We start from the raw sequence: 20,543 nt of genomic DNA on the forward strand, positions 1-20,543 counted from the left end.
AGCAAAATGCCACAGCTTATAACAAAAAGATGACACAAGTGGGTAAATTATATTTTCTACATTCCTCTTTTAGGCACACAGGTCACCACTTTCTAGTGCTCCTTTAAGTCAAGCCATGATTCATTACATGGTTACAAGTCACACAATCTGTTTAAGGAACATAAAAAGGACTCATAGAACAAAAGAAGAAAATACTGAACACGCCTGCCACCTGGTATGTTTACAACTTCACTACAGCAAAAGCAGCTAAGAACAGGGTAAAACCATGATAAACCAAGTGAGTAGAAACTTTGCCAAACGGAGATTCAGAAAGTAGTGGTTTTTCTTTTAGCGTTGCGAAGTTAAGGTTCTTGAAACAGAAGTACAAGAATGTAACACTAAAAACAATGACTAAGGCAAAGAAACATGATTTTTGAATAAATATTTATTCACAAAGCCAGAAATAAATCAAGTAATTATTGACTTAAAACTAGACATACTTTAAACTTAAATATGTTTTTTATTTCTTATTTTTTGCAATACTGGGGATAGAACCCAGGGAATTCTATCTTCAAGCTACATCCTCAGCCTTACTTTTTATTCTCTTTTTTTGAAGCAGGGTCTCACTGAGTAGCAAAGGACCTAAGTAGTTGAGGCTGTCCCAGAACTGTGATCCTCTGGTCTCAGCTTCCCAAATGCTGGAATTACAAGTGTGCACTACCATGCCCGGCTTGTTTTTTAAGATTGATTATACACACACAAGAAATTTCTTATGGAAAGGTAAAAAACAAAAAAATTTTTGGTACTGATTGAACCCAGGAGCATTCTACCTCAGAGCCACAGCCCCATCCCTACTTTATTATTTATTTTTTGCGGAACTGGGGGTCGAACCCACAAGCATTCTACCTTCAAATGCCACAGGCATTCTGCCTTCAAACTATACTTCCAGCCCTATTTTTTTTTTTTTTTTTTTGCAGTACTGGGGATAGAACTCAGGAGCATTCTTGAAACAGGGTCTCACTAAGTAGTTGCAGAGGGCCTTACAAAGTAGCTGAGGCTAGCCATGTGAACCTGTGACCTTCCCATGTCAGATTCCCAAGTACTGGGATTTAGAAGTATGCGCCACTATGCCAGCCCTATTTTTAAATTTGAAACAGGGTCTCACTAAGCTGCTGAGACAGGCCTCAAAGTTGGAATCCTCCTATCTTAGCCTCCCAGGCACTATTATAGGTGTAGGCTACCACACCTGGCTGGAAAGGTCATTTATAAATGTCAAGATTCAGGTACCAGTCAGGCATGGTGGAGCACACCTGTAATCCCAGTACATGGGAAGCTGGAACAGGAGGATCACATGTTCAAGGACAGCCTCAGCTATAACGAGACTCCCAGGAACTTAGCAAGACCCTATTTCAAAACAAAAAATAAAGGGCTAGGGATATAGTTAGGAGGTAAATGCCCCTGGGTCCAATCCCATTTGCTAAGTGTATGCAATGTGAATATATCAAATCAAAAGTATTGCAAATACCACAGTAAAAATCTAAGAGCCTACAGGAACAATTCAACAATAAAATGAAGATACTCCTAGGTTTCCTACAATCTCTCACTTATCTCATTTATGGTTGTGTTATGTGTACATGCATGCATATGTGTGTGTAGTAGCACTGGGGATGGAACCCAGGGGCATTGTACCTCTGAGCTACAACCCCAGCCTTTTTAAAGGGTCTCACTAGGTTGATGAAAGTCTTACTACATTGCTGATGCAGTCCTCAAACTGGCGATCCTCTTGTCTTAGCCTCCTAAGATTCAGGATTACAGGTGTGTGCCACCATGCCAGATTCCTACTCAAATTTAAGAGAGTAGCTAATTCAACCTTCAAATACTAGAGTACTTATCAAATAGTAAAGCAATAGAAAGGCTCAAGTCCAAAGTCAAATTAAACAGATTCTAATACTTAAATTTCCTTCCCAATTGCCAGCTGATCTAGAATTTCTCTTAATTACAAAAAACAAAAACAAAACACTTATACAAGTTTCCAACAAACTTTTCTTGGTAAACTCTCACAGGATTCCCACTCACTCTATATATTTTGTAGCAGCCGGGTGTGGTGGTGCACGCTTGTAATCCCAGTACTTGGGAGGCTGAGACAAGAGGATTGCACAGGTGAGAAGCCAGCCTCAGCTACTTAGTGAGGCTTTCAGGAACTTAGTGACATCCTGTTTCCAAATAAAATATAACACAGGTCTGAGAGTACAGCCGCTGGTAGGAAAAGCCCCTTGGGGCTCTACCCCCAGTACCACACACACACAAAATATTATAGCAGTGATAACTATAAGTCTAATAATTAGAAAACATTCAAATTAGTTTGTTTTAGAAGATAGCCTTAAAGTAACAAAGAGTATTAATGATTCTAAAATTCTATATATATTAAAAATGAAATCTCATTTCTCAGGCTTTTGGCTAAGATCAAGTGTAGCATTTATTCTTATCAGTTTAATATCTGATGTGTCCTCTATCTGAGGACAATATTTTATTTTATTTTATTTTATTTTTTTGGTGGTACTGGGGTTCCTGGAAGCCCTTCTACCTCCAGGCTACACTCCCAGACCTATTTTTACATTTTTTTAAAATTTGGAAACAGGGTCTCCTAAGCCAGCGCGCGCGGCTGGCTTCGAACCTGCGCGATCCTCCTGTCTCTGCCTCCCAAGCGCGGGGATTACAAGCGTGCGCCACCACGCCCGGCATGAGGACAATATTTTAAATGAATTTTTGGAGCCAGGAGATGAAATAGGAGCTTGTTCCATCCACTTCACAGTACTTCCAGAAACGGTGCACCCCTCCTTTCCTTAATGCTGGTCCTCAAAGACAGATCCCTTTGGCTCCTCAGCTCCACTCTCTCTTTTTTGTGGTACTAGGGGGTAGAACCCAGGGGCTTTCTACCTCCAGGCTACACCCCCAGGCCTATTTTTTTGTAATTTATTGGGGAACAGGGTATCACTAACTTGCTGAGAGCCTCACTAAGTAGCTGAGGCTGGCTCCGAACCTGTGCGATCCTCCTGTCTCAGCCTCCCAAGTGCTGGGATTACAAGCGTGAACCACCACACCTGGCTCCTCCCATTCTTTCTTTCTTATGGCTTTTTTCCCTTTCCACTTTTGGGTTTCCTGTGCCAATCAGGTAACTGAGCTTCCCTCAGTTTTCCTGGGATGGGTTCTGGCCCCTGGCACGCCCCACTTCAGGCTTGTTGCCTTTCTCTTTTTAAAAGCTTGCCGGGTGAGCCTGGCGTGGTGGCGTACGCTTGTAATTCCTGCGCTTGGGAGGCAGAGACAGGAGGATCATGCAGGTTTGAAGCCAGCCGCGCACACTGGCTTAGGAGACCCTGTTTTCAAATTTTAAAAAATGTAAAAATAGGTCTGGGAGTGTAGCCTGGAGGTAGAAGGGCTTCCAGGAACCCCAGTACCACCACCACCACCAAAAATAAATAAATAAATAAATAAATAAATAAATAAATAAATAAATAAATAAGCAAAGCTTGTAAAGCAGCTGAGCATGGTAATGCATACCTCTAATTCTAGTAATTGGGAGGCTGAGACAGGAGGGTTGCAGGCTCGATGCCAGCCTCAGCAATTTAGTGAGACTGTTGCAAAATAAAACACAAAATAAGCCTAGGGGTACAGATCAGATGTTGAATGCCCTGGATTCAATCCTCAGCACCAAAAATAAATAAATAAATAAATAAATAAATAAATAAATAAATAAATAAATAAATAAGTGTATGACTAGGTAGCCAAGCAGTTATCTCCAGGTTCTGGTTTATTTACCCACACTTCCTATAGAAGTCTTTCTGTTCAGCTGGGCGTGGTGGTGCATGCTTGTAATCCCAGCACTTGGGAGGCTGAGACAGGAGGATCGCACAGGTTAGAACCAAGCCTCAGCTACTTAGTGAGATCCTGTTTCAAATCAAATAAAAAAAAAAAAAAAGGTCTGGGAGTATAGCCTGAAGGTAGAAAAGCCCCTGGGTTTCACCCCCAGTACCAAAAAAAAAAAAAAAAAAAAAAAAAAAAAAAAAGTGTCTTCCCTCCAAACAGGGCTCAATTCTCACCCTCTTCCAGTGTTCCACTAGCCCAGGGGCATTCGGCCTCCGAGCTACACCCCCTGCCCTATTTTTTATTCTTTATTTTGAAACTGGGTCTCACTGAGTTGCAGAGGGCCTCACTAGGTAGCTGAGGCTGGCCACGAACCATGATCCTCCTGTCTCAGCCTCCCAAATGCTGAATGCTGGGATTACAAGCGTGCGCCACCACGCCCGGCTATATCCAACACTTTCAAAGTTCCTACTGAAATCTACCAACTCTGTTCACATTCCCTCCTCTACAGCCTGCAAACACTTTACTCCGTAATGGCTATAAAAACAAACAAAAAGATAAGCATATTTTTAGATAGATACTTGGTGAATATTCACAAGGCTTTAATTTTAAGGATGACTAAAGAAAGAACTAGGTACTATTGCTTTTTGTATGGAAGTGTGACACTGTGTGTGGCTTAGAAGAATTCCAAAAGTTTAGGTAACAGAAATACTGCTAGTTGGTCTGCTAACAGTAAGTATACTTTTTTTTTTTTTTTTTTTTTTTAGTAAGTATACTTTTGAAAGCAACAACTTGATTCAACAAAGCCAAAGAATTCATAGTAGTAGTACTGGAGAAGAAACACAGATAGTTTGATTTGCAAAATAAGCAATTATAAACCAAGATTTAATTCACTGGGGTCAGAGACCACATACTACTTCAGTGTTCAGGTATCTTGCTTAATAAACTTCCTTTTCATGTGCTAGTGGAATTTTGGTGCACTCTACCTTTTTTGCCTGCAGCCTTATTTTTAATTTTGAATAGGGTCTAACTTATTGAGGGAATCACTAAATTAATGAGATTGGCCTTGAAACTGTGATCCTCCTGCCTCAGCCTCCCTCCTACCTCAGCTTCTTGAGCACTGGGATTACAGTGCTGCAATGCCCAGATTAAAATTACTGTAACTAAATGGAAAAAGGGGGGAGAGAGGGGCTTGATTTTAAGTCTCCAGAGCTTCTCATTTTACAGATGTACAACTATTTCAAGGGAATGTTAAATTTTCAAAACAAGATTTCTACAGAAATATACATACAAATCATGGAGTGATAAGTCTTATTGGAGTCCTTGCTCTGCTATCTGACTAGCTTAGGCAATTAATTACATATTCTCTTTGTGGATCAGTTTCCATTTATGTAAAATGGGAGAAATACTAGTGATAATTAAATGGACCAATATATCCAAAGCACTTAGAACAGTGCCCTACAGGAATGACTCAAATAATATTACTACTAGGTGGGTGTGGTGGTGCATGCTTGTAATCCCAGTACTTGGGAGGCTGACACAGGAGGATCGTGCAGGTTCAGAGCCAGTCTCAGCTACTTAGTGAGGCTCTCAGCAACTTAGTGAGACTCTGTCTCTAAATAAAATATAAAATAGGTCTGGGAGTGCAGCCCGGAGGTTGAAGAACCCCGGGTTCCATCCTTAGTAACACACACACACACACACACACACACACACACACACACTACTACTACTACTACTACTATGTACAAAAATTAAACAACTGTATTTTTAGTGTTGATTTTAAACTTACAAACTCATTTTTTTTTTGGGGGGGGGTACTAGGTATTGACCTCAGAGGCATTCTACCTCTGAGCTACATACATTCCCAGCTCTTTTTATATCTTATTTACTGAGGGTATGGGGATGGAACTCAGGGGCATTTGACCTCCCAGCTACAGCCCCTACCCTATTTTTATTCTTTATTTTGAAACCGGGTCTTACAGAGTTGCAGAGGGCCTAAGTAGCTGAGGCTGTCCCTGAACCCAGATCCTCCTTTCTGAGCCTCCCAAATGCTGGGATTACAAGTGTGTACCACCACGCCTGGCTTTTATTTTAAAACAGCTTCTTATTAAATTTCTGAGGCTGGCCTTGAACCTCTGATCCTCCTATCTCAGCTTCCCAAATACTGGGATTACAAGCATACATCACCATGCCCAGAACACAGTTGCGGTAAGGTTCTATTGCAGTGCTAACTAAGCATATTCAAAGACTAACATTATGATACTTAACATTACTCCAATGATCTGCACCCACATTCCTTTTTCCTCTCCCTTCTTTCTATTCCTCTATGCCTCCATTCCTATCTCTTGATCTAACTCCCTTCTTTATCTTTTCTCCTCCAGCCCATTCCTGAGTTCTTTTTAACTGCCAGCTTCAACCTTGATAGGTGGAGGCAAGGTCAGGTTGAATTAGCAAAAAAGCCTAAGAAACTGCTAACTGACCAAAGATGGCTGTATCAGTCAATTTCAAATGAATCATCCTGGCCTTTTTCCTTTTAGTAGTTGTGGTATATATTTTGCATTTAATAACTAGGCATGGCTGTTTTATTGCTCTTCAACTTCTAATGGAGAAAAGCCTAAGAAGCAAATCAAGGCTTCCAAGTTTGCTAATATACCACACCAAGAGGCTCAGTTTAATCCTGTGTTCCATCTTTATGTCTACAGACTAGTAAAAGTCCCTAACAGCCTCAAACATTTCCCCACTTCAACACCAACTAAGACTATCATAACTATTTTCAGTGCCTTATAGGGCTTCATTAATAAATAACCAGCTAGCTCCAGTTGTGATGGTGATGGCTCACAATTTATAAATTACCTGCTTAAGGCTACAGTTTAGGGAAAGTGGTAGTGGTGTAACCTTGGTAAAGGCCCACAGAATTAAGTCAAAGTTGGAAGTAGAACTTAGAGGGATGATGAGGGAAGAGGAATGGACCACAACATTCAAGTGGAGTATGGAGGTGTGGTGGCACATGCCTGTAATCCTTGTACTTGGGAGGCTGAGGTAAGAGATTTGAGGACAGCCTCAGCAAGTACTGAGACTCTCATCAACTTAGTGAGACCATTTCAAAATAAAAATTACGGTGTAGCTTGGTGGTACAATGTCCCTGGGTTCAATCTCCAGCCCCTCACACCAAAAAGGTGGAGTACAAAAGTACCTATTTGTTAATAAGGGAAGATTGCCTAGCTTAAAATAATTCAATCAAATTTCCAATACGATGTTAAAGAGTGGTTTATGTCCATTTTGTCTTACTGAAAATACTGGCACTGTAGTATTATAGCAAATGTCAACTCAATCTGGCATTTTAATTATGAGTGAAATATTGTCACACGAAAAAACTGATATTGAGAATTTGAAAAATCTTCAGGATGGATATTTAGGACACCGAAAACATCAGCCAGGTGTGGTAGCCCTTTTTTATTTTGAAACAGAGTCTTGTTAAATTGCCAAAATCTGGCCTTGAACAAACTTTGATCCTCCTCAGAAGTACTGGAATCTCCTGTCTGGCTTTTTTTTTTTTTTTTTTTTTTCCCCTGGTGCTGGGAATTGAATTAGGGGCATTCTACCTCTGAGCTATATCCCCAGCCCTATTTTGTTTTTTATTTAAAAACAGGGTCTCAAGTTTCTGAGAGCCTCACTAAGTTGCTGAGGCTGTTCTTGAAGCTTTGATCCTCTTATTTCAGCCACACAAGTATTGGGATTAGATGCGTGTGCCACCACACCTGGCCCCAGCTCCGTTTTTTAACCTTCTAAACTGAATTATTTTAGTCTGAATGTGCACATTTGCATATAGAACAAACCCTGCAGTGTGAGCTCCAATACTCTTTTATTTGTTGATGGGTACAAGTAACTATATCCCAAATCAGCACTGTCAAGCATAAATATAATGTCAGCTAAATATAAGTTAACTTTCTAGAAGCCAATTAAAAATAAACAAGGAGCTGGGCATTTTGGCACACGCTTGTAATCCCAGCATTTGGGAGGCTGAGACAGGAGGGTCGCGGTTCTGGGACAGCCTCAGCTACTTAGTGAGGCCCTCTGCAACTCAGTGAGACCCTGTTCCAAAATAAAGGGGGGGGGGAATAAGGTTGGGTGTATAGCTTCGAGGTAGAATGCCCCTGGGTTCCAATTCCAGTACCGCAAAAAAAAAGGGGAAATAAATTTTAATTATTTATCCCAATAAAATAAAATCAATATAAAAAGTATTAATTGTGATGATTTATATTTTCCCCATATTAAGACTTTACCTCCAAGTTACACCCTCAGCTCTATTTTATTTATTTTGAAATAGGGTCTCACTAGATTGATCAGAGTCTCACTAAGTAGCTTAGGCTGGCCGCAAACCTGCGATCCTCCTGTATCAACCTCCCAAGTACTGTATGACAAGCATGTGCCACCATGCCCAGCCAGATTTATATTTCAACAAAACAATATAGAATCCTACCAAACAAGAATTGCACTGGATAGGAAATTACAGCAGTTTGTTAGTGCACTAGCCCCATTTCATTGGCTCAGTAGACACTTCTAGGTAAGGCCTATCATATTATACCATGTAGTTTCAAACCCATAAAAATATATTAACAGGTATACAAAATAGCTCAAATTTATTACAGTTCCTAGCCATTTCAACAACAGACAAATTTAAATTAAGCCACTATGTAATTTTCCTCCCATATTAAAATAGGTTTCTTTAGGAAAGCACCATTTATAAAGAAAAAAATCCCACCTTTGCTTGTCATGCAAATGTTTGCCATACTACTATTAAGTATAAACCATTAAGGCTATTTACTTCAAATTTAAATTTTAATACTGAACAAGTAAAGTTCTTCTGAGAAGAAAAACCCACATTCAGAGAAAAGCTCCATATTACATATATTTCCTAAAATACGGCCATACAAAGGTACTTAATATGCTGGCCTTACAACTAGAACCTTAACTTATTTAAATGTAAAATATTAGGTTAATGTCCCTAAATATTGCAGAAGATAAGAAGGATCCCCAAATTTTCCTTACTACCTGGAGTATGTATAGATGTCTACATTAGAATATATAAAGATCTAGCTTGGTTTTTACTTAAAAGACTCCTTAAATAACTATATACTACTAAAACTACTCAAATGGCCTTCAAAGTGAATTTATAAACTTGTGTGCTTTGGCCAATGGAAATATTCAATACACATTTGTAAATGTAAAACCCTACTCTATTCTGGAGACTGGCTACAATTTAGTATTTCCCAATAGTTTGGAGTCCCTAGAATTCATTGTTTTGGAAACAATGCTGCAGTGTTGCGAAATGGGTCTAAGAACAGTGTTCAGGTCCAGAGAACTTGGTCCTGCTGATAGACTGATACCAGTATAAAAGGGCTGCGGAGTGGGCACACTCTACTGTGCTCTTGCCCTTCCACTTTGTGATCAGTTAGCAAGAAAACCTTGGCTGCACACTGTAGCCTAGGTCTTGAATTTGCCAGCCTCTGCAATTGCAAAATAATACATTTTTTTTTCATTATAAACTACCCAGTCTCAGGTTTTCTGTGCAGCAGCACAAAACAAAGTAATAATCATTTCTTAGGATAGGGCATAGCTCAGTGGCAGAGCTTTTTTCTGGCATGTGCTGAGTTTGATCCCTAGCAGCACACACACAATTTTTCTTAACTCTGGGACAAATGGGCTAAGGTCAACATAGGCACAAATTATTAAATCTTTATATACACCTATCCACCCTAAATAGATGACCAGGAAGCAAAGGAATTGTACCAGGAAAAGAGGGGAGGGGAGGGGAAGGAAAGGAGAGGAATTAGGGAATGAAACTGACCAAATTATGTGTATTTGCAAATACAAAATGTAACAATAATCCCCCATTGTATATAATTATAATGCACCAAGAAAAATTCCAAAGAGCCCCCCCCCCCCGCCCCGTACTGGGGATTGAACCCAATGGCATTCTACCTCTGAGCTACACGCCCAACCCTATTTGTGTGTGTGTGTGTGTGTGTGTGTGTGTGTGTGTGTGTGTGTGTGTTACTGGGGTTCCTGGAAACCATTCTACCTCCGGGCTACACTCCCAGACATATTTTTATACTTTTTTATTTGGAAATAGGGTCTCTTAAGCCAGCGTGCTGGGATTAAAAACGTTTGTTCTTTATTTTGAAACAGGGTCTCCCTAAGTTGCAGAGGACCTAAGTAGCTGAGGCTAGCAACAAACCTGAGATCCTGTCTCAGCCTTTTAAGTAATTAAGTGTGTGCTACCATGCCTGTCATGGCAACTTTTATAATAGTCACGACCTCCATTCTATCACTATCCCTATTAGGAGGCATATGAAGGCACAGTGTTTTGAAATAACACTTAAAGCTATTTGGGAAATTTTCTAAGTTTTCAGAATCAATTTGAGAAAAATCAGTTAAGAATATCATATATGCATTGTGGTATCTAGTAATAAATTAGTTTTTTTTCCAGATGAATCATTCTTAATAGAACAAATGATTTAATTCCTTAAAAAAAGAAAATCACCCTTCTAGAAGAATTTATACCTGATGAGTACATTTAAATGATAGCTGGAAATTTATTATACTATAGAAGATGACTAACAATAAACCTTTAATGATTACTGAAGAATTCAAAGCCAGTGGCAGAGGCAATTCTAAAACCCCACAGAAAAACAAACCAACAAAACTGTAAAACCCAAGCCTCACAGATATTTATAATCAAACCACAGAACAGGGAATTCCTAGGAAATCCCAAATATGAACTAGTAAGGACAAAACCAGGTTACTTTGAAGCTGCCATATCTAGTACCTGTGTACCAAGAAGCTAAGAGAAACAATGGGGCATATATATGTCGAACCTGATAACATTAAAATTTTTTTTGGTGGGGGGTGATATTGGTGGTGGAACTTGGGCTTTCTACCTCCAGGCTATACTCCCAGACCTATTTTTATATTTTATTTGGAAACAGGGTCTAAGTTGCTTGAGAGCCTAAGTAGCTGAGGCTGGCTTTGAACCAGTGCGATCTGCCTGTCTCAGCCTCCCAATAGCGGGGATTACAAGCGTGTGCCACCATGCCCGGCAACATTAGAATCTTAAAAGAGCCAACAGGTGTTCTCACTGGAAATCATGGCAAGAACAGGAGCTCACTCTGGGAGGAGGAGAGTTTTGCCAGTCAAATTAGAGGGTGGATGCAGTATAGCTTAAAGGATTGGAGCTAACATTTATGAAATTTTGAAACTGAAGAGAAACCCCTGTAAAGAAAAGCACAACTGGGAGGATAGGGATAAAAGAAAATATAAAAATATAGCATGCTGACATATTTCTAAATACTACATGAAAATAAAATAAGTAGCTCTGTGGAATTAAAAAGCTATTCTGAAGTCCATCTTACAACAGTTCAGGAAAGCTGTTGTTCACAAAAACAATAGATGAGCATTTAGTTCATATAAAGATAATGTGAAGCTGGGCATGGTGGCGCATGCTTGTAATCCCAGTACTTGGGAGGCTGACACAGGAGGATCGTGCAGATTCGAAGCCAGCCTCAGCTACTTCGAGGCTCTCAGCAACTCAGCGAGACCATTTCCAAACAAATTATAAAATAAGCCTAGGAGTGTAGCCTGGAGGTAGAAGGCCTCTGGGTTTCATCCTCAGTACCACAAAAAAAATGAAAAGATAATGTGAGAAAAAACCTAAAAAGAGTTGTGCCTGTCTAAAGTCAACAAAAATCACACTAGAAAGAAAAAAAGAAAAATCCTGGATTTTAAATCCTTTGGCTGCTTAGGAAAAACAAAGAAAATCAGACCACCAAACTGCCATCTACCTGTTAGCGGGGTGGTGGTGGTGGTGGTTAGCAGTTATTAAGATACACAAGGAAAGCAAATATAGCTAAGAATTTTATATACACAAATCTGTTCTTCTGTATAAAAGGCATAAACTATTATCAACATGCAAGTATTCAGAGAATACTGTATCCACAATCTTCCCCCAAAAACGTGAAAAATCAAAATAGAGACTTCAGCGTAAGTACTGGTAACGAGCAACAAACACACTTGTAGAACCAAGAATAAATGAGGACTTGAGAGTTTTATAATGGTTATGATAACAGAGTACAACTCTTAAAAACCAAGAATGAAGGAGAGCAAAGTGAAAACATCTGATCTCAGTAATTTTAATGGTGGCAATAGTACTGTTGTGCTGAGATTGGCTGTGGAATATTCAAATTCTATCATTTTATATTCTTGAGAAGTAGGTTTTCTGTGAAAAGTGATTTGAAATGTAATACAAAAGATGTTAAATAAAAAGCCTGTATCTTGAGTTAGAAAGAACAAAAACTGTTTGAGTGCTAGGGATTGAACTGAGGGTCCCATTGACATGCACTCTACCGTAGCTTAGCTACATTCCCAGCCAAATAATCACTCATCCCTCCCCTATTTTAGTTATCCCTCAATATCCAAGAGGAATTGGTTCATTTGCTGGACATCCACACTAGCAAATGCTCAAGTCCCTTATACAAAACAGTGCAGTAACCGCACATATAACCTATGCATACCCCCCTGTGTACTTTATTTCTAGATCATTTAAATACCTAATACAATGTGTTAACACTCATGCTTAACAAAGAACCCAGATTGTGGTCCTCCTCTTCCTATTAAAGGAAAGTGGGCTTTCTTAAAGAAATGTCTAATTCTGGCTTTGAAATTTTTGGGAACAGAAAATTTACAAGATAAACCTGGATATCTTTCCAAGATTACGGGCTCTAGTATATACTCCAACAATTTTCCTCATGGATACAAACCCAAGAGAAACCAAAATATATGTCTGCATAAAACCTTGTGCAGGAATATTCATACCAAGAATATTCATGTTCATAAAAGCCAAAAACTGGTACCAACATGAATGTCCACCAACTGATGAATAGATATATAAAATATAGTCTACCCATACACTGAATGGGTAGTTTAGCAAGAAAAATAAGTGAAGTACATGCTACCCTACAGATGAACCTTGAAAACCATTATGCTAAGTTTTTTCCATATGAAACGTCCAGAATAGGATAGGAGGAAAGATGGGAAGAGAAGAGATGGGCAAGAGTTATGGAGTTTCTTTTACAAGTAATAACTCTGAATATACAAAAAATAAATACTCATTGAATCATAATTTTCCATGAGTGAAAAGATATAGTATGTAAATTATACCTAAAAGCAATATTAAATGTAGGTTAAGAATCAAGGATCCTGCATGATATCTACTGCTGAGTGTCCAAATGTAGATGAACAGAAGTATTTCAATATAAAGATATCCCATTAATAAATGAAATAATAGAATTAAAGTATTACCAAGCTAGGCATGGTAGTGCACGCTTGTAATCCCAGCATTTGAGAGGCTGGGACAGGAGAATTGTGGTCCGTGGAGAACCTCAACTACTTAGCGAGGCCCTTCGCAACTCAGTGAGACCATGTTTCAAAATAAAGAATAAAAAATAGGGCTGGGATGCCGGGCGTGGTGGAGCACGCTTGTAATCCCCGCGCTTGGGAGGTGGAGACAGGAGGATCGCGCAGGTTTGAAGCCAGCCTCGCTTGCTTAAGAGACCCTGTTTCCAAATTAAAAAATATAAAATAGGTCTGGGAGTGTAGCCTGGAGGTAGAAGGGCTTCCGGGAACCCCAGTACCACACACACACACACAAAAAAAAAAAAAAAAAAAAAAAAAAAAATTTAGGGCTGGGAGTGTAGCTTGGAGGTAGAATGCCCCTGGGTTCCATCCCCAGTATTGGAAAAAAAAAAAAAATCTGGATTCAGCTAGGTGCGTGGTTGCACACATTTGCAATCCCAGTACTTGAGAGGCTGAGACTGGAGGACTGCAGGTTGGAAGCCAGCCTCAGCAACTTAGGTGAGGCTCTAAGCAACTTCACAAGACCCTATTTCAAAATTAAAAATAGGTCTGGCGGTGCAGCTCAGAGGCAGAGTTCCTGTCCAACCCCAGTATGTAAGAACAAAGAAAATGAACATGATGAACTGCACAACGAACACAAAATCAAGAAAAGTTAGACAGGTAGACACTTTACAGGTCATATGGTCCTTCAGCATATTAAAACTTACATGACAGGGAGAAAACTTGGTGATTATTCAGAGACATAAAAGACTATCAAGTATTTAACAAAGGGCAAAACCAAACTATGGTGTTTAGGAATGCAGAGCTGAGTGATATAACTATAAAGAAACCGAAGAAATATGTATTGTAACATTAAAGATTATGGTTACTATATGGAGGGAGGGAAGGGGTTGACACAAGGCAATTTTGGGTAGTTGCCACAGTACTAATATGCTTGGGTGGTGATTAGAAGGTTGTTTGCTTTATAATAATTCATTAAGCTAAACATTTGTTTGGTGGCTTTATGTCTGTGTTTTACAATAAAAAGAAAAAATTCACCTCATATACTGACATGGTATAGCACTAAAGAACACCAAATAGACCAGAGCAGGATTATTAGGACTTAAAAGACCAAGACAGACATTTAGAAATGGAAAAGTAAAGGTTATCTGGAATAAGCTTTACAAAGGAGTTGCAACTTCAATCAAATCTTTAAAACTTGCCGGAGCATAGTGAGGTGTGGCGGTGCACGTTTTTTATCCCAATATTTAGGAGGCTGAAACAGGTTTGCAATTTCACGCCTAGCCTCAGTTCTGCAACTTAGTGAGACCCTGTTTCAAAATAAAGAATAAAAATAGGACTGGGAATGTAGCTCAGAGGTAAAAATGCCTGAGTTCCAGCCCCATGCCATTAAAAAAGAAAAAAAGGAGGCTGGGACATAGCTCAGTGGCAAAGTGTCTGCTCTGTAGGTGTGGCACTCTGGGCTCAATCCCCGGTTCCAAAAAGACTCACCCCCCAAAAAACTTGCCAGAGCAGACATGTAGAAAGCAAACAGAAAACACTCTATGAAAAAACAGATGTATAATGCATAATACTAAGATTGATGTATTGCTTAAAAAGGAATGAGACCTATAAAAGATTTGATTTAGTCCAATGAGGTAAACTAATCAAAATCTGAGAGTTGTTTACTTCACACATCTCTGTAAAAATCACTGGCATCAATGGCTATTGTGCCCTACTTCAAACATACTAGGGTAGGAAAAATTAAAACTAATGCAGCATGAGATTAGACAGGGACTTGAGTGCAAACTCCAGTCTCTTAACGGTGTCATTTTTTGGTGGACCTCACAAATGCCAGGCAAGTGGCAAGTGCTCTACCACTGAGCCACATCCCCAGTCCTCATAGTGGTTGTTTTAATTTTGGATAAGTCACTTAGTAAATGGTTCTGTTTCTTCTGGAGAAAACTAACTACGTAAAACAAATAAATTTTAAGTGCCTGTCATGTAGGCTCTTTCAGGTTTCCTAAGATACCTTATGTGAGAATATAACTGGATCTTTTTTAATCAAAGGAATACCTTGACTTGGGCTCCGTTTTTTTTTTTTTTTTTTTGCAGGTCTGGGGATGGAACCCAGGGGCATTTGACCTCCGAGCTACACCCCCTGCCCTATATTTTTATTTTTTATTTTGAAACTGGGTATCACTGAGTTGCAGAGGGCCTCACTAAGTAGCTGAAGCTGTCCGTGAACCGTGATCCTACAGGTCTCAGCCTCCCGAATGCTGGGATTACAAGCGTGTGCCACCATGCCCTGCTGACTTGGGCTCCATTTTGTAGAACTGCCATTGTGTAATCTTAAATGTGCTTGTATTTTTGTAAAGATAGAATTTCCTGGAGATTTTGATTGCCAACTTGTCCCTCAGAATCCCCTTCAGCCAATAGTATAAAGATTGTGAGGCTGCATTCCCACTAATAGAAGCACAACACAGAGGCCCCGCACTGAAAACAATATGCCCAGCAGTTTTCCACCAGCTGTTCCTGCATGCTTGACTACTCACTGGTGGCTGGATCCCTTTGTGCAAAGAGTAAAACTCGCCTTGCCGAGCTGATTTCAAATGTGTCATTTTTTTTTTGATGCCATAGAAATTTACTTCTGACATTTAGAAAGTAAAGAATGAAACACATATTTATTTGACTTCTATAAAACATGACCAGAGGATAACAATAGACTGAGAAAGAGGAGAAAATGAATTTAAAACAAGTCAGACTGGGTGTGGTGGTACACACTTGTAATCCCAGCATTTGGGTGGCAAAAACTGAAGGGTCACGGTTTGCGGCCAGCCTCAGCTACTTAATGGGGCCCTTCACAACTCAGTGAGACCGGGCGTGGTGGCACAAGCTTGTAATCCAATGCTTGGGAGGCTGAGACAGGAGGATCACACAGGTTCAAAGCCAGCCTCAGCTACTTAGTGAGGCTCTCAGCAACTTAGTGATACCCTGTTTCCAAATAAATTATAAAACAGGGCTGGGGGTGTAGCCCAGAGATAAAAAGCCCCTGGGTCCCACCCCCCAGTACTACAAAAATAAAAAAAATAAAAAGACTAAAAGATATGGCTGGGAGTATAGCTTAGAGGTACAATGTCCCTGGGTTCCACCCCCAGTACCTTAAAAAAAAAAAAAAAAAAAGTCTTCCATTTTAATGGGCACAGATATCATCTGGGAAGCTTGTTAAGGCAAAGAGCCAGAACCTCATCACAAATATTCTGATTATGTAAGTCAAGGCACAACCCAGTAAAACATATAAACATACATTCATATTTGTATTGGGGACTAAACCGAGGGAATTCCACTTCAGAGTTATACCCCAGCTCTTTTTTATTTTGAAACAGGGTCTCACTAGGTTGCCTAGAGTCTAGCTTAAAGTTGCTGAGACTAGTCTCAAATCTATAATCCTCCTGTCTTAATATTCCAAGCCAGTAAAGCATAATTCTTAACAAGCATCATAATTTTGATGTGAATAGTTGACAAACCACTCTTAGCATATAACAAAGAATTTCCACATACTGCTTTCAGTGAGAAATTCCAGAGCTATGAAGACAATTCCATTAAGATTAACTAGAGCTGAGCATGGTGGCGCACGCTTGTAATCCCAGTACTTGGGAGGCTGAGACGGAGGATAACACAGGTTCGAAGCCAGCCTCAGCTACTTAATGAGGTTCTCAGCAACTTAGTGAGACTCTGTTTCAAAATAAAACAGGCCCCTGGGTTCCATCCCCAGGACCACATATAAAAAAAAAAATTAATTTAAGTTAGGTACAGTAATAACAGCATGAGCTTAAAAGTCTAGATCTGGGGATGATTTGTTTTTACTACTATTGCTGTGTGACTTCGGGTAAGTATCTAACCTTAAAGATTCACATCTTCCTAATCTGCATGAAAGGGAAAATGGAATTAACATTAAATGTTTAGGAACCACATATCAAAATAAATCTAAAGATTAAAACAAATCTTCTCCCATGAAATTGCTAAGTGTTAAGTACATTTACCTCTAAATAAGCATAAAGGCAATGAAATAAAATCAAATACAATAATTTGACTTAATGTCAAAAATGCCATAAACAAAATTAAAAGAAAAATTATGAACAGTATGTTATTCATAACAAATTTAAATAAGAGAAGAAATACATCAGTAGTTCTCAGAAAGCTGTTCTTTATTGTCAATCTACATTAAAGCTTAAAATTTTAGGAATACCAGGGTTCCTTAAAGTCCTCAATTTAATAAAGAGAAAGAGTACAAATGCAATCTTTGTTCTTAAGAAGGTCCCTGGGAGTTACAGATCTAGCAGCGATAACAGATTTGACATTCCTCCCTTATCTTTTTTTGGGGAAGAGGAAGGGTAGTGCCTAGCTTCTAGTTATGAATGCCAGTAGCAGCACCCTTTTGCCTCTACGTTGTGCCAAATGTTCTCTGGAGAACAAAATTGATACTATTTGAGAACCATTGCCTCTATCTATACCATTTCTTCTAATGCCATCTTAAAAGTTACTATACCAGCTGGGCGTGGTGGCGCACGCTTGTAATCCCAGCATTCAGGAGGCTGAGACTGGAGGATGGCGGTTCGCGGATAGCCCCAGCTACTTAGTAAGGCTCTCTGCAACTTAGTGAGACCCTGTTTCAAAATAAAGAATAAAATGTAGGGCAGGGGGTATAGATTAGAGGTCGAATGCCTCTGGGTTCCATCCCTAAACCCGCAAAAAAAAAAAAAAAAAAAAAAAAAAAAAAAAAAACCTATACCAGCAGCAGCTACACCTAATCCCAACTCAAATCATCTAATTATGTATGTTTGCATATTGCTGTTGTGTGCTAGACCTAAGAACTGTGGCAAAAAAAAAAAAAAAAAAAAAAAAGAACCTAGTGTATTTGCTCTGAGCTACACTTCAGCCTTTTTTAGTTTTTGTTTTGGAACAGGATTTCACTAGGTTCTGAGAGTCTTGTTACACTGCTGCGGCTGGTCTCGAACCTGTGATCCTCCTGTCTCAGGCTCCCAAGTACTGAATTTACAGGTGTGTGCTACCGTGGCTGGGGCAAAAAATGTTTCTGAATAGTGATTAATATCAGGAGCCATATAGGGCTAGGATGGGGACTCAGACTCCTGTATGAGAGGAAGGTTTGTCCCAAGTCTTTTCTATCGCTTTCATTTACCATATGCATAACAGTTTTCAAAAATAAACACTCTCAGTGCATATATGTGGGGAGGATATATTAGGAAAATGTCGACACTTTTACTTACTAGACCTGTGGAAAAATAAGCCTGGATCCATTCTTTGACAAATTTGCTGAATATCTTCTCTATATGAGGTACTTTCCTAGGTACCAGTAAAACAGTAAGTTAAAAAAAAAAAAGAACAAAAAACTTCCTTGCCCTTACAATCTAACATGTAACTTCTATCAGACAAATAATAGGAATTTAGAGCACTTCTTTCTATAGATAAAAGAATGTCCCTCTTCCAAATCATTGAAGTCTTTACAGGGAAAGAAAAGAATACAAGAGTATTTTCAAATTTACAAGGAAAGGACTGCAAAAGTATCTTCAAATCTATAATGAAATCTTCACTACTGAAGAGCCAAGCCAATTCAGAAACATATCAAAAACTGTGGGCAAAAAGTGGAATGAAAATGTTACATAAGCAAATACAAATCTGTTCATGGGTAGCAAGGAACCAATCTTACAGGTAAAAATGAAACCCAGAACATAAGATAATGCATATACATATCATTATAGTTATTCCTTAAGATCATTAACCCCACTACTGTCCTAACTATGTACTCTTCAGCCCTTAAACAGAACTACAATACATTTAAACTTTGCAAATTATATGCAATTCTTATCACTGAAACTTTAAAGAGACAACGATACTAAGATAAGTACATCAACTGGAAAAAATAAAACCTAGGAGAACAGACTCTAACCAAGTAACAAAATACTTAGAAAAGGGCATGTTCTTTATTACCTGACCTTAAGAGACCTTCCTTCACTGGACTTGGAATCAAATGGGCTGAGCACAGTGGCAAAAGCCTATAATCTTAGCTTTTCAGGAGAATGGGAAGGGAGGATCAAAAGTATGAGGCTAACCTGAGTGATTTACCAAGATCTTGTCTCAAAATAAAAAATAGCTGAGGATGTAGGTTAGAAGTAGAGTGCTTGTAGTAGTATAATGGTTCAATCCCCAGTACAGGCAGAGGAAAAGAAAATCAAACCACCTAACTGATCTTCAAAACCAACCAATCTCATCTATTTAGTGAGGCCTTCTGCAACTTTGAAACACTGTTTCAAAATAAAGAACAGAAAATAGGGCTGAGGGTCTAGCTTAGAGGTAGAATATCCTAGAGTTCAAACCCCAGTACCACAAATAAATAAAAAATAGCCAGACATGGTGGCATATGTTTATAATCTCAGTACTTGGGAGGCTGAGACTTGAGGATCACAAGTTCGCAGGAAGCCTGAGCAACTTGTGAGGCCCTCTCCAACTTAGTGAGCAACCCTGTTTCAAAATAAAGAATAAAATAGAAGCTGGGTGTGGAGGAGCACGTTTGTAATCCAGAAGGCTGAGACCGGAGGATTGCAATTCAGGGACAGCCTCAGCTACTTAGTGAGGCCCTCCGCAACTCAGTGAGACCTGGTTTCAAAATAAAGAATAAAAAATAGGGCAGGGGGTGTAGCTTGGAGGTTGAATGTCCCTGGGTTCCATCTCCAGACCCGCAAAAAAAAAAAAAAAAGAGCTGGGGGTGTAACTTGGAGGTAGAATGTTTCTGGGTTCAATTCTCAGTATGGAAAAAAAAAAAAAAAGAAAGAAAGAGAGAAAAAAAGAAAGAAAAAGAATTTCTAAGAGAAGCTGGGTCAATATCCAGTCTAGGCATACAATGGAGGAAATATTCAACCTCAGTTTATACTTTGGAAGCAATGCTGACCCTGGGCCTTTTTTAAATTATAGGTCCTATTACATAAAGCTCTCTGCATCCAGTAAACAAAGGGTAGATTTATCCAATTAGGTTACATAAAAGTTATTTACTGCTGATAGTGATTTAACTCTTCAAGAAAATGACAAAATAATTTCTGGGTCACCAACACATGCTGATATTTATCTTATTCTTAAATACAACAGCAATTTACTTGTAGGTGGGATTCTTTTTTTGTGTGTGGTACTGGGGATTGAACCCAGGGGCATTCTACCTTTGAGACACACCCCCAGCTCTATTTTTAACTCCTTATTGTGAAACAAGGTCTCACTAAATTGTGGAGGGCCTGAGTAGG

The 20,543-nt window shown here is 39.2% G+C and overlaps 1 protein-coding gene across 6 annotated transcripts in view; it reads right to left on the reverse strand.

Moving 5' to 3' along the window:
* CCNT2 (cyclin T2) overlaps window positions 1-20,543 on the reverse strand; it is a gene marked incomplete at both ends in the record, with an annotated part of 44,122 nt that overhangs the window by 18,533 nt on the left and 5,046 nt on the right. For 2 of the 6 annotated variants that reach the window (XM_080690026.1, XM_080690025.1), the window contains one exon: window positions 6,136-6,159. The exons of the other annotated variants lie outside the window; for them this stretch is intronic. In XM_080690026.1, coding sequence (XP_080546152.1) covers window positions 6,136-6,159 — 24 coding nt within the window. The remainder of the gene's footprint in view (window positions 1-6,135; window positions 6,160-20,543) is intronic. 6 annotated transcript variants of the gene reach the window in all.

The sequence above is a fragment of the Muscardinus avellanarius genome (assembly GCF_963383645.1).
Source record: "Muscardinus avellanarius genome assembly, chromosome: 2".
Classification (NCBI taxonomy): domain Eukaryota; kingdom Metazoa; phylum Chordata; class Mammalia; order Rodentia; family Gliridae; genus Muscardinus; species Muscardinus avellanarius.